Here is a 12,435-nt window from a genome sequence, read left to right as displayed (position 1 = left end):
ATCTCTCCGCATGACCTACTGTATATACCCTCCTCGACATCATCTCTCCTCCTACCCTCTGTCCTTCTACGTCCTCATGACCTACTGTATATACCCTCTCTACATCATCATCTCTCCTCCTACCCTCTGTCCCTCATGACCTACTGTATATACCCTCCTCTACATCATCATCTCTCCTCCTACCCTATGTCCCTCTACGTCCTCATGACCTACTGTATATACCCTCTCTACATCATCATCTCTCCTCCTACCCTCTGTCCCTCATGACCTACTGTATATACCCTCTACATCATCATCTCTCCTCCTACCCTCTGTCCCTCATGACCTACTGTATATACTCTACATCATCTCCCCTCCTACCCTCTATGTCCTCATGACCTACTGTATATACCCTCTACATCATCTCCCCTCCTACCCTCTGTCCCTCTACGTCCTCATGACCTACTGTATATACCCTCTCTACATCATCCTCATCTCTCCGCATGACCTACTGTATATACCCTCCTCGACATCATCTCTCCTCCTACCCTCTGTCCTTCTACGTCCTCATGACCTACTGTATATACCCTCTCTACATCATCATCTCTCCTCCTACCCTCTGTCCCTCATGACCTACTGTATATACCCTCTCTACATCATCATCTCTCCTCCTACCCTCCACGTCCCTCATGACCTACTGTATATACCCTCCTCTACATCATCATCTCTCCTCCTACCCTATGTCCCTCTACGTCCTCATGACCTACTGTATATACCCTCTCTACATCATCATATCTCCTCCTACCCTCTGTCCCTCATGACCTACTGTATATACCCTCTACATCCTCATCTCTCCTCCTACCCTCTGTCCCTCATGACCTACTGTATATACCCTCTACATCATCTCTCCTACCCTCTGTCCCTCTACGTCCTCATGACCTACTGTATATACCCTGTACATCATCATCTCTCCTCCTACCCTCTGTCCCTCATGACCTACTGTATATACCCTCCTCGACATCATCTCTCCTCTGTCCCTCATGACCTACTGTATATACCCTCCTCTACATCATCATCTCTCCTCCTACCCTCTGTCCCTCTACGTCCTCATGACCTACTGTATATACCCTCTACATCATCTCTCCTCCTACCCTCTGTCCCTCATGACCTACTGTATATACCCTCTACATCATCATCTCTCCTCCTACCCTCTGTCCCTCATGACCTACTGTATATACCCTCCTCTACATCATCATCTCTCCTCCTACCCTCTGTCCCTCATGATCTACTGTATATACCCTCTACATCATCTCTCCTCCTACCCTCTGTCCCTCTACGTCCTCATGACCTACTGTATATACCCTCTACATCATCTCTCCTCCTACCCTCTGTCCCTCTACGTCCTCATGACCTACTGTATATACCCTCTACATCATCTCTCCTACCCTCTGTCCCTCTACTGTATATACCCTCCTCTACATCATCTCTCCTCCTACCCTCTGTCCCTCATGACCTACTGTATATACCCTCCTCTACATCATCTCTCCTCCTACCCTCTGTCCCTCATGACCTACTGTATATACCCTCCTCTACATCATCTCTCCTACCCTCTGTCCCTCTACTGTATATACCCTCCTCTACATCATCTACCCTCTGTCCCTCTACGTCCTCCATGATGTTAACTAGCTGCTGCTCCTTGGTGAGGGTCTCTCTGTGTAGTCCAGCCAGATGGTGGTAGTGTCTGTCCCGGGCTGCATCCTCCTGGTCTAGACGCCTCATCACCTCAGCCTGCCACTCGGTGTCCACTCCCAGCTGGCCTGCTTCAGCTAAACACTCCTCTAGAACCTGAGATGGGGAGGAGGTCAGTCTCTCTCTCTCTCCAGTCATTGTTTAATAACCCCCTATATTTCAGTCTAGAACCTGAGATGGGGAGGTGGTCAGTCTCTCTCTCTCTCCAGTCATTGTTCAATAACCCCCTATATTTCAGTCTAGAACCTGAGATGGGGAGGAGGTCAGTCTCTCTCTCTCTCCAGTCATTGTTTAATAACCCCCTATATTTCAGTCTAGAACCTGAGATGGGGAGGAGGTCAGTCTCTCTCTCTCTCCAGTCATTGTTTAATAACCCCCTATATTTCAGTCTAGAACCTGAGATGGGGAGGAGGTCAGTCTCTCTCTCTCTCCAGTCATTGTTCAATAACCCCCTATATTTCAGTCTAGAACCTGAGATGGGGAGGAGGTCAGTCTCTCTCTCTCTCCAGTCATTGTTCAATAACCCCCTATATTTCAGTCTAGAACCTGAGATGGGGAGGAGGTCAGTCTCTCTCTCTCCAGTCATTGTTTAATAACCCCCTATATTTCAGTCTCTGGAACTATACAGTAGATGAACGCTCACCTTCTTGGTTCCCAGGCTGACGTCAGTGTCGTTGTTAAGGAGGTGTTGGAAGGTGGTCTCCTCGACCTCTGACCTGTGTCTCCTGGTATCCACCTCTGCTCTGACCTCCTGAGTCACACGCACCTGCTCCTTGGCCAGTTGCTACATCACAAGGATTACACGGTGACATCACGGTCTGGTGAATGAAGACCAAGCCATATTGTAGCTGGACAGCGTTAAAATGGCCAATGACGTGTGGTGTCTTAACTTCATGCTGCACGGAATATAATGTGAATGACGAGATGGTGTTTGTCTCAGGGGCGGGTCTCTGCACATTGTTGTTGTGATGAGGACAGTCACTGACCTGTTCAAACAGGCGTCTCTGTGCTTCCAGCTCCATCTGTCTGACTTGTATGTCCTGTACTGCTGCTGCCGTCTCCTGGTCTCTGGTGTTCATCTGAGCCCAACAAACACACCATACAGTAGAGGACATATAGACACCCCATTATATACAGTAGAGGACATATAGGACAAACTCAACTCCAAGATCGCATAGCAGTTCAGACGTCTTTTGTCCTCGTCTTGTCGTGTCCTGTATATATATATATATATATTTACAACTTTTTTCACATACATTTTTTTTATTTTCCATCAACTCATCTTCAAAACACTCTCCTGCAACCAGCCTCACCAATTTCGCTCTCTTTTGACGACTTCTGTAACCGTAATAGCCTTGGTTTCATGCATGTTAACATTAGAAGCCTCCTCCCTAAGTTTGTTCTATCCACTGCTTTAGCACACTCTGCCAACCCGGATGTTCTAGCTGTGTCTGAATCCTGGCTTAGGAAGACCACCAAAAATTCAGACATTTTAATTCCAAACTACAACATTTTCAGACAAGATAGAACTGCCAAAGGGGGCGGTGTTGAAATCTACTGCAAAGATAGCCTGCAGAGTTCTGTCCTACTATCCAGGTCTGTACCCAAACAATTTGAACTTCTACTTTTAAAAATCCACCTCTCTAAAAACAAGTCTCTCACCGTTGCCGCCTGCTATAGACCACCCTCTGCCCCCAGCTGTGCTCTGGACACCATATGTGAACTGATTGCCCCCCATCTATCTTCAGAGCTCGTGCTGCTAGGCGACCTAAACTGGAACATGCTTAACACCCCAGCCATCCTACAATCTAAACTTGATGCCCTCAATCTCACACAAATTATCAATGAACCTACCAGGTACCTCCCCAAAGCCTTAAACACGGGCACCCTCATAGATATCATCCTAACCAACTTCCCCTCTAAATACACCTCTGCTGTCTTCAACCAAGATCTCAGCGATCACTGCCTCATTGCCTGCATCCGTAATGGGTCAGCGGTCAAACGACCTCCTCTCATCACTGTAAAACGCTCCCTGAAACACTTCAGCGAGCAGGCATTTCTAATCGGCCTGGCCGGGGTATCCTGGAAGGATATTGACCTCATCCCGTCAGTAGAGGATGCCTGGATATTTTTTAAAAATGCCTTCCTAACCATCTTAAATAAACATGCCCCATTCAAGAAATTTAGAACCAAGAACAGATATAGCCCTTGGTTCTCCCCAGACCTGACTGCCCTTAACCAACACAAAAACATCCTATGGCGTTCTGCATTAGCATCGAACAGCCCCCGTGATATGCAGCTGTTCAGGGAAGCTAGAAACCATTATACACAGGCAGTTAGAAAAGCCAAGGCTAGCTTTTTCAAGCAGAAATTTGCTTCTTGCAACACTAACTCAAAAAAGTTCTGGGACACTGTAAAGTCCATGGAGAATAAGAACACCTCCTCCCAGCTGCCCACTGCACTGAAGATAGGAAACACTGTCACCACTGATAAATCCACCATAATTGAAAATTTCAATAAGCATTTTTCTACTGCTGGCCATGCTTTCCACCTGGCTACTCCTACCCCTGTCAACAGCACTGCACCCCCAACAGCAACTCACCCAAGCCTTCCCCATTTCTCCTTCTCCCAAATTCATTCAGCTGATGTTCTGAAAGAGCTGCAAAATCTGGACCCCTACAAATCAGCCGGGCTAGACAATCTGGACCCTTTCTTTCTAAAATGATCTGCCGAAATTGTTGCCACCCCTATTACTAGCCTGTTCAACCTCTCTTTCGTGTCGTCTGAGATTCCCAAAGATTGGAAAGCAGCTGCGGTCATCCCCCTCTTCAAAGGGGGGGACACTCTTGACCCAAACTGCTACAGAGAAAGCCAAGTCAACAAACAGATTACCGACCATTTCGAATCTCACCATACCTTCTCTGCTATGCAATCTGGTTTCAGAGCTGGTCATGGGTGCACCTCAGCCACGCTCAAGGTCCTAAACGATATCTTAACCGCCATCGATAAGAAACATTACTGTGCAGCCGTATTCATTGATCTGGCCAAGGCTTTCGACTCTGTCAATCACCACATCCTCATCGGCAGACTCAACAGCCTTGGTTTCTCAAATGATTGCCTCGCCTGGTTCACCAACTACTTCTCTGATAGAGTTCAGTGTGTCAAATCGGAGGGTCTGTTGTCCGGACCTCTGGCAGTCTCTATGGGGGTGCCACAGGGTTCAATTCTTGGACCGACTCTCTTCTCTGTATACATCAATGAGGTCGCTCTTGCTGTTGGTGAGTCTCTGATCCACCTCTACGCAGACGACACCATTCTGTATACTTCCGGACCTTCTTTGGACACTGTGTTAACAACCCTCCAGGCAAGCTTCAATGCCATACAACTCTCCTTCCGTGGCCTCCAATTGCTCTTAAATACAAGTAAAACTAAATGCATGCTCTTCAACTGATCGCTACCTGCACCTACCCGCTTGTCCAACATCACTACTCTGGACGGCTCTGACTTAGAATACGTGGACAACTACAAATACTTAGGTGTCTGGTTAGACTGTAAACTCTCCTTCCAGACCCATATCAAACATCTCCAATCCAAAGTTAAATCTAGAATTGGCTTCCTATTTTGCAACAAAGCATCCTTCACTCATGCTGCCAAACATACCCTTATAAAACTGACCATCCTACCAATCCTCGACTTTGGCGATGTCATTTACAAAATAGCCTCCAATACCCTACTCAACAAATTGGATGCAGTCTATCACAGTGCAATCCGTTTTGTCACCAAAGCCCCATATACTACCCACCATTGCGACCTGTACGCTCTCGTTGGCTGGCCCTCGCTTCATACTCGTCGCCAAACCCACTGGCTCCATGTCATCTACAAGACCCTGCTAGGTAAAGTCCCCCCTTATCTCAGCTCGCTGGTCACCATAGCATCTCCCACCTGTAGCACACGCTCCAGCAGGTATATCTCTTTAGTCACCCCCAAAACCAATTCTTTCTTTGGCCGCCTCTCTTTCCAGTTCTCTGCTGCCAATGACTGGAACGAACTACAAAAATCTCTGAAACTGGAAACACTTATCTCCCTCACTAGCTTTAAGCACCAACTGTCAGAGCAACTCACAGATTACTGCACCTGTACATAGCCCAGCTATAATTTAGCCCAAACAACTACCTCTTTCCCAACTGTATTTAATTAATTTATTTATTTTGCTCCTTTGCACCCCATTTTATTTCTACTTTGCACATTCTTCCATTGCAAAACTACCATTCCAGTGTTTTACTTGCTATATTGTATTTACCTTGCCACCATGGCCTTTTTTGCCTTTACCTCCCTTCTCACCTAATTTGCTCACATTGTATATAGACTTGTTTATACTGTATTATTGACTGTATGTTTGTTTTACTCCATGTGTAACTCTGTGTCGTTGTATCTGTCGAACTGCTTTGCTTTATCTTGGCCAGGTCGCAATTGTAAAAGAGAACTTGTTCTCAACTTGCCTACCTGGTTAAATAAAGGTAAAATAAAAAAAATAAAAGAAAATATAGACACCCCATTATATACAGTAGAGTACATATAGACACCCCATTATATACAGTAGAGTACATATAGACACCCCATTATATACAGTAGAGGACATATAGACACCCCATTATATACAGTAGAGTACATATAGACACCCCATTATATACAGTAGAGGACATATAGACACCCCATTATATACAGTAGAGGACATATAGACACCCCATTATATACAGTAGAGTACATATAGACACCCCATTATATACAGTAGAGTACATATAGACACCCCATTATATACAGTAGAGGACATAGACACCCCATTATATACAGTAGAGTACATATAGACACCCCATTATATACAGTAGAATACATAGACACCCCATTATATACAGTAGAGTACATATAGACACCCCATTATATACAGTAGAATACATAGACACCCCATTATATACAGTAGAGGACATATAGACACCCCATTATATACAGTAGAGTACATATAGACACCCCATTATATACAGTAGAGTACATATAGACACCCCATTATATACAGTAGAGGACATAGACACCCCATTATATACAGTAGAGTACATATAGACACCCCATTATATACAGTAGAATACATAGACACCCCATTATATACAGTAGAGGACAAATAGACACCCCATTATATACAGTAGAATACATAGACACCCCATTATATACAGTAGAGGACATATAGACACCCCATCACATTACATACAAAGTAAAAGGATGGTTGAAAGAATGAATCTCTTCTTTCAATATTAAATACAGGGAGGTGACTGAAGTGAAAACAGACCTTCCTCTGTATCTGCTCATCCAGTCTGTGTAGTTCAGTCAGTCTCTGGTCCTGCTGCTGTTTTAGGAAGCGTCTCCTGGCAGCATCCATCAGCTGGAGCTCCTTCACCTTCAACTCACGCTTCATGGCTGTTAACCTGGAGACGCATTACAGACTGTCAGAGAGACTAACCTGGGGACACATTACAGACTGTCAGAGAGACTAACCTGGGGACACATTACAGACTGTCAGAGACTAACCTGGGGACACATTACAGACTGTCAGAGAGACTAACCTGGGGACACATTACAGACTGTCAGAGAGACTAACCTGGGGACACATTACAGACTGTCAGAGAGACTAACCTGGGGACACATTACAGACTGTCAGACTAACCTGGGGACACATTACAGACTGTCAGAGAGACTAACCTGGGGACACATTACAGACTGTCAGAGAGACTAACCTGGGGACACATTACAGACTGTCAGATAAATAAACCTTGGAACAGGGAACTCAAGTCTATTTCATCTTAATTAGTGACATCACATTTGATGGGCCTGTACCAAGTCATTTATGAGGATCAATAATTATGACATGGGAGTGTCACATTACCTCAGAATGTTCTGAATACTCCTCCTACATGATGCAAACATAGTTCTGGCTTGGAAAGGGACGGGGGGCTAGTCAAATTGTACAACTGAATGTATTCAACTGAAATGTGTCTTCCTCTCTGAATCAGAGATTTGTGGGCGGCTGCCTTAATCGACATCCACGTCTTCGGCGCCCGGGGAACAGTGGGTTAACTGCCTTGCTCAAGGGATTCGATCTAGCAACCTTTCGGTTACTGGCCCAATGCTCTAACCACTAGTCTACCTGCCTGCCCCTACACTCTAACCACTAGGCTACCTGCCGTCCCTACACTCTAACCACTAGGCTATCTGCCGCCCCTACACTCTAACCACTAGGCTACCTGCCTGCCCCTACACTCTAACCACTAGGCTACCTGCCTGCCCCTACACTCTAACCACTAGGCTACCTGCCGTCCCTACACTCTAACCACTAGGCTACCTGCCGTCCCTACACTCTAACCACTAGGCTACCTGCCGCCCCTACACTCTAACCACTAGGCTACCTGCCTGCCCCTACACTCTAACCACTAGGCTACCTGCCTGCCCCTACACTCTAACCACTAGGCTACCTGCCGTCCCTACACTCTAACCACTAGGCTACCTGCCTGCCCCTACACTCTAACCACTAGGCTACCTGCCGTCCCTACACTCTAACCACTAGGCTACCTGCCGTCCCTGCACTCTAACCACTAGGCTACTTGCCGTCCCTACACTCTAACCACTAGGCTACTTGCCGTCCCTACACTCTAACCACTAGGCTACCTGCCCGCCCCTACACTCTAACCACTAGGCTACCTGCCCGCCCCTACACTCTAACCACTAGGCTACCTGCCCGCCCCTACACTCTAACCACTAGGCTACCTGCCGTCTTTACACTCTAACCACTAGGCTATCTGCCGTCCTTACACTCTAACCACTAGGCTACCTGCCGCCCCTACACTCTAACCACTAGGCTACCTGCCGCCCCTACACTCTAACCATTAGGCTACCTGCCGCCCCTACACTCTAACCATTAGGCTACCTGCCGCCCCTACACTCTAACCACTAGGCTACCTGCCGCCCCTACACTCTAACCACTAGGCTACCTGCCGCCCCTACACTCTAACCACTAGGCTACCTGCCTGCCCCTACACTCTAACCACTAGGCTACCTGCCACCCCTACACTCTACCCACTAGGCTACCTGCCGTCCCTACACTCTAACCACTAGGCTACCTGCCGCCCCTACACTCTAACCACTAGGCTACCTGCCGCCCCTACACTCTAACCACTAGGCTACCTGCAGTCCTTACACTCTAACCACTAGGCTACCTGCCGTCCTTACACTCTAACCAATAGGCTACCTGCCGTCCCTACACTCTAACCACTAGGCTACCTGCCGTCCCTACACTCTAACCACTAGGCTACCTGCCGCCCCTACACTCTAACCACTAGGCTACCTGCCGTCCCTACACTCTAACCACTAGGCTACCTGCCGCCCCTACACTCTAACCACTAGGCTACCTGCCTGCCCTTACACTCTAACCACTAGGCTACCTGCCTGCCCCTACACTCTAACCACTAGGCTACCTGCCGTCCCTACACTCTAACCACTAGGCTACCTGCCGTCCCTGCACTCTAACCACTAGGCTACCTGCCGTCCCTGCACTCTAACCACTAGGCTACTTGCCGTCCCTACACTCTAACCACTAGGCTACTTGCCGTCCCTACACTCTAACCACTAGGCTACCTGCCCGCCCCTACACTCTAACCACTAGGCTACCTGCCCGCCCCTACACTCTAACCACTAGGCTACCTGCCCGCCCCTACACTCTAACCACTAGGCTACCTGCCGTCTTTACACTCTAACCACTAGGCTATCTGCCGTCCTTACACTCTAACCACTAGGCTACCTGCCGCCCCTACACTCTAACCACTAGGCTACCTGCCGCCCCTACACTCTAACCATTAGGCTACCTGCCGCCCCTACACTCTAACCATTAGGCTACCTGCCGCCCCTACACTCTAACCACTAGGCTACCTGCCGCCCCTACACTCTAACCACTAGGCTACCTGCCGCCCCTACACTCTAACCACTAGGCTACCTGCCTGCCCCTACACTCTAACCACTAGGCTACCTGCCACCCCTACACTCTACCCACTAGGCTACCTGCCGTCCCTACACTCTAACCACTAGGCTACCTGCCGCCCCTACACTCTAACCACTAGGCTACCTGCCGCCCCTACACTCTAACCACTAGGCTACCTGCAGTCCTTACACTCTAACCACTAGGCTACCTGCCGTCCTTACACTCTAACCAATAGGCTACCTGCCGTCCCTACACTCTAACCACTAGGCTACCTGCCGTCCCTACACTCTAACCACTAGGCTACCTGCCGCCCCTACACTCTAACCACTAGGCTACCTGCCGCCCCTACACTCTAACCACTAGGCTACCTGCCGCCCCTACACCCTAACCACTAGGCTACCTGCCGCCCCTACACTCTAACCACTAGGCTACCTGCCGCCCCTACACTCTAACCACTAGGCTACCTGCCGCCCCTACACTCTAACCACTAGGCTACCTGCCGTCCCTACACTCTAACCACTAGGCTACCTGCCTGCCCCTACACTCTAACCACTAGGCTACCTGCCGCCCCTACACTCTAACCACTAGGCTACCTGCCGCCCCTACACTCTAACCACTAGGCTACCTGCCGCCCCTACACTCTAACCACTAGGCTACCTGCCGCCCCTACACTCTAACCACTAGGCTACCTGCCGCCCCTACACTCTAACCACTAGGCTACCTGCCGCCCCTACACTCTAACCACTAGGCTACCTGCCGCCCCTACACTCTAACCACTAGGCTACCTGCCGCCACTACCCTCTAACCACTAGGCTACCTGTCTGCCCCTACATTCTAACCACTAGGCTACCTGCCGTCCCTACACTCTAACCACTAGGTTACCTGTCTGCCCCTACATTCTAACCACTAGGCTACCTGCCTGCCCCTACACTCTAACCACTAGGCTACCTGTCTGCCCCTACATTCTAACCATTAGGCTACCTGTCGTCCCTACACTCTAACCACTAGGCTACCTGAATGATTGATGTCGTAATAAATTGGCAGACATAGATGACTGTCTGTCTGTTCTCCGACCTGGTTCTCTGTTCAGCCAGCTTGCTCTCCTCTTGCTGTAGGATGTCCCTGCGTTTCTCCTCAGCCTGCTGCAGTATCTCCTGCTGGGTGTACCATGCCTCGTCCTCAGCCTGCCTCTGAACCGCCTTCGCACGCAGCTCCTGCACCGCCTGCCTGGAGAGACACACACACACACATATCTGACACTGTTCTTTGACACAAATACTGAAGAAGGCTTTGACCGAAACGTCCGTGTCAAGCTTTTCCCCCTTGCTACTGCAAGAAAAACAGAGATAAGATGTTAAGAGTTTGACTTTGTGTGAACCTTATGTAACCCTAACCCTAACCCCTAACCCTAACCCCTAACCCTAACCCTAACCTTATCGGTCTTTGCCAGTGTTCTAGAATGCCACAGAAAGGATAAGATGCCAATGATATAATCTGACCTCTCTCTGAGGTAGTCCACTTCCTGTTGGCGTATCCTCTCTCTCTCCTGTGACTGGTACTCCACTATGTAGGTGGGGTACTTGTTGAAGACCGGGTACTGTCCCCTGGTCAGAGGCTGAAAGTCATCCAGCATGTTCCTGGGGTGGATGTCTGCTGGGGTGCTCTCCATCAGCCTGTACGTCTCCTTTATCACGGAGCTGATGTCCAGGTTGTTACGGTGGTGGAAGAAATACTGGCAGGGAGAGAAAGAGGGAGGCAGGGAGAGAAAGAGGGAGGCAGGGAGAGAAAGAGGGAGGCAGGGAGAGAAAGAGGGAGGCAGGGAGAGAAAGAGGGAGGCAGGGAGAGAGAGGGAGGCAGGGAGAGAGAGGGAGGCAGGGAGAGAAAGAGGGAGGCAGGGAGAGAAAGAGGGAGGCAGGGAGAGAAAGAGGGAGGCAGGGAGAGAGAGGGAGGCAGGGAGAGAGAGGGAGGCAGGGAGAGAGAGGGAGGCAGGGAGAGAATCAAGGGTGCATTTTCCCTTCATGAAGAAGAAGGTACATATACTGTAGCTGCAAGCAGCAATGAGCAGGGTTCATAGGACGGCAGAAAGGACACCTGGGTAATAGTTACGATATCAACGCCAAACTGAATAGGGTTCATCATGGTAATGTCTCTGATGACCCTAGAAAGTTCCACGTTGACAGGCCATTGTGGAGTGGATTTACAAAGGATTTAAAATGGACTTCCTGATTTATCAATAACTCAGACATCTCTTAATTAAGCAAAAACATTTTAAAAATGGTTAATAAAAAAATAAAAAAGGTTTTTACCTAAAAGTCCCTGACAGACCTTATGGCAGAATCACATTAGTGGAAACCAAGACTGTTATCAGGGCAAGCTTAGTTGTAGCTAAATATGTTAAGAGTCTTATCGGGGAAAATGTATAGTGTTTTAGCTAACCCTTAACCAAATGTTCCTAACCTACCATGTTAATTCTCCTAACCTGCTGCGTACGTTCTCCTAACCTGCTGTGTACGTTCTCCTAACCTGCTGCGTACGTTCTCCTAACCTGCTGCGTACGTTCTCCTAACCTGCTGCGTACGTTCTCCTAACCTGCTGCGTACGTTCTCCTAACCTGCTGCGTACGTTCTCCTAACCTGCTGCGTACGTTCTCTTAACCTGCTGCGAAAAGTCACTTCTTCTAGTCAAACCTG

At 48.5% G+C, this 12,435-nt stretch overlaps 1 protein-coding gene across 2 annotated transcripts in view; it reads right to left on the bottom strand.

Annotated features, from left to right (window-relative positions):
- The window catches only part of tbc1d31 (TBC1 domain family, member 31), a 31,111-nt gene that overhangs the window by 4,606 nt on the left and 14,070 nt on the right, over window positions 1-12,435 (bottom strand). For both annotated transcript variants that reach the window (XM_036935664.1, XM_036935658.1), the window contains exons 15-20: window positions 11,245-11,477; window positions 10,820-10,972; window positions 7,067-7,202; window positions 2,715-2,807; window positions 2,372-2,512; window positions 1,630-1,824 (exon numbers count right to left, since the gene is read on the bottom strand). In XM_036935664.1, the coding sequence (XP_036791559.1) occupies window positions 1,630-1,824; window positions 2,372-2,512; window positions 2,715-2,807; window positions 7,067-7,202; window positions 10,820-10,972; window positions 11,245-11,477 (951 nt within the window). The remainder of the gene's footprint in view (window positions 1-1,629; window positions 1,825-2,371; window positions 2,513-2,714; window positions 2,808-7,066; window positions 7,203-10,819; window positions 10,973-11,244; window positions 11,478-12,435) is intronic.

The sequence above is a fragment of the Oncorhynchus mykiss genome, chromosome 2, assembly GCF_013265735.2.
Source record: "Oncorhynchus mykiss isolate Arlee chromosome 2, USDA_OmykA_1.1, whole genome shotgun sequence".
NCBI lineage: Eukaryota > Metazoa > Chordata > Actinopteri > Salmoniformes > Salmonidae > Oncorhynchus > Oncorhynchus mykiss.
This window is presented reverse-complemented; position numbering and strand designations above follow the sequence as displayed.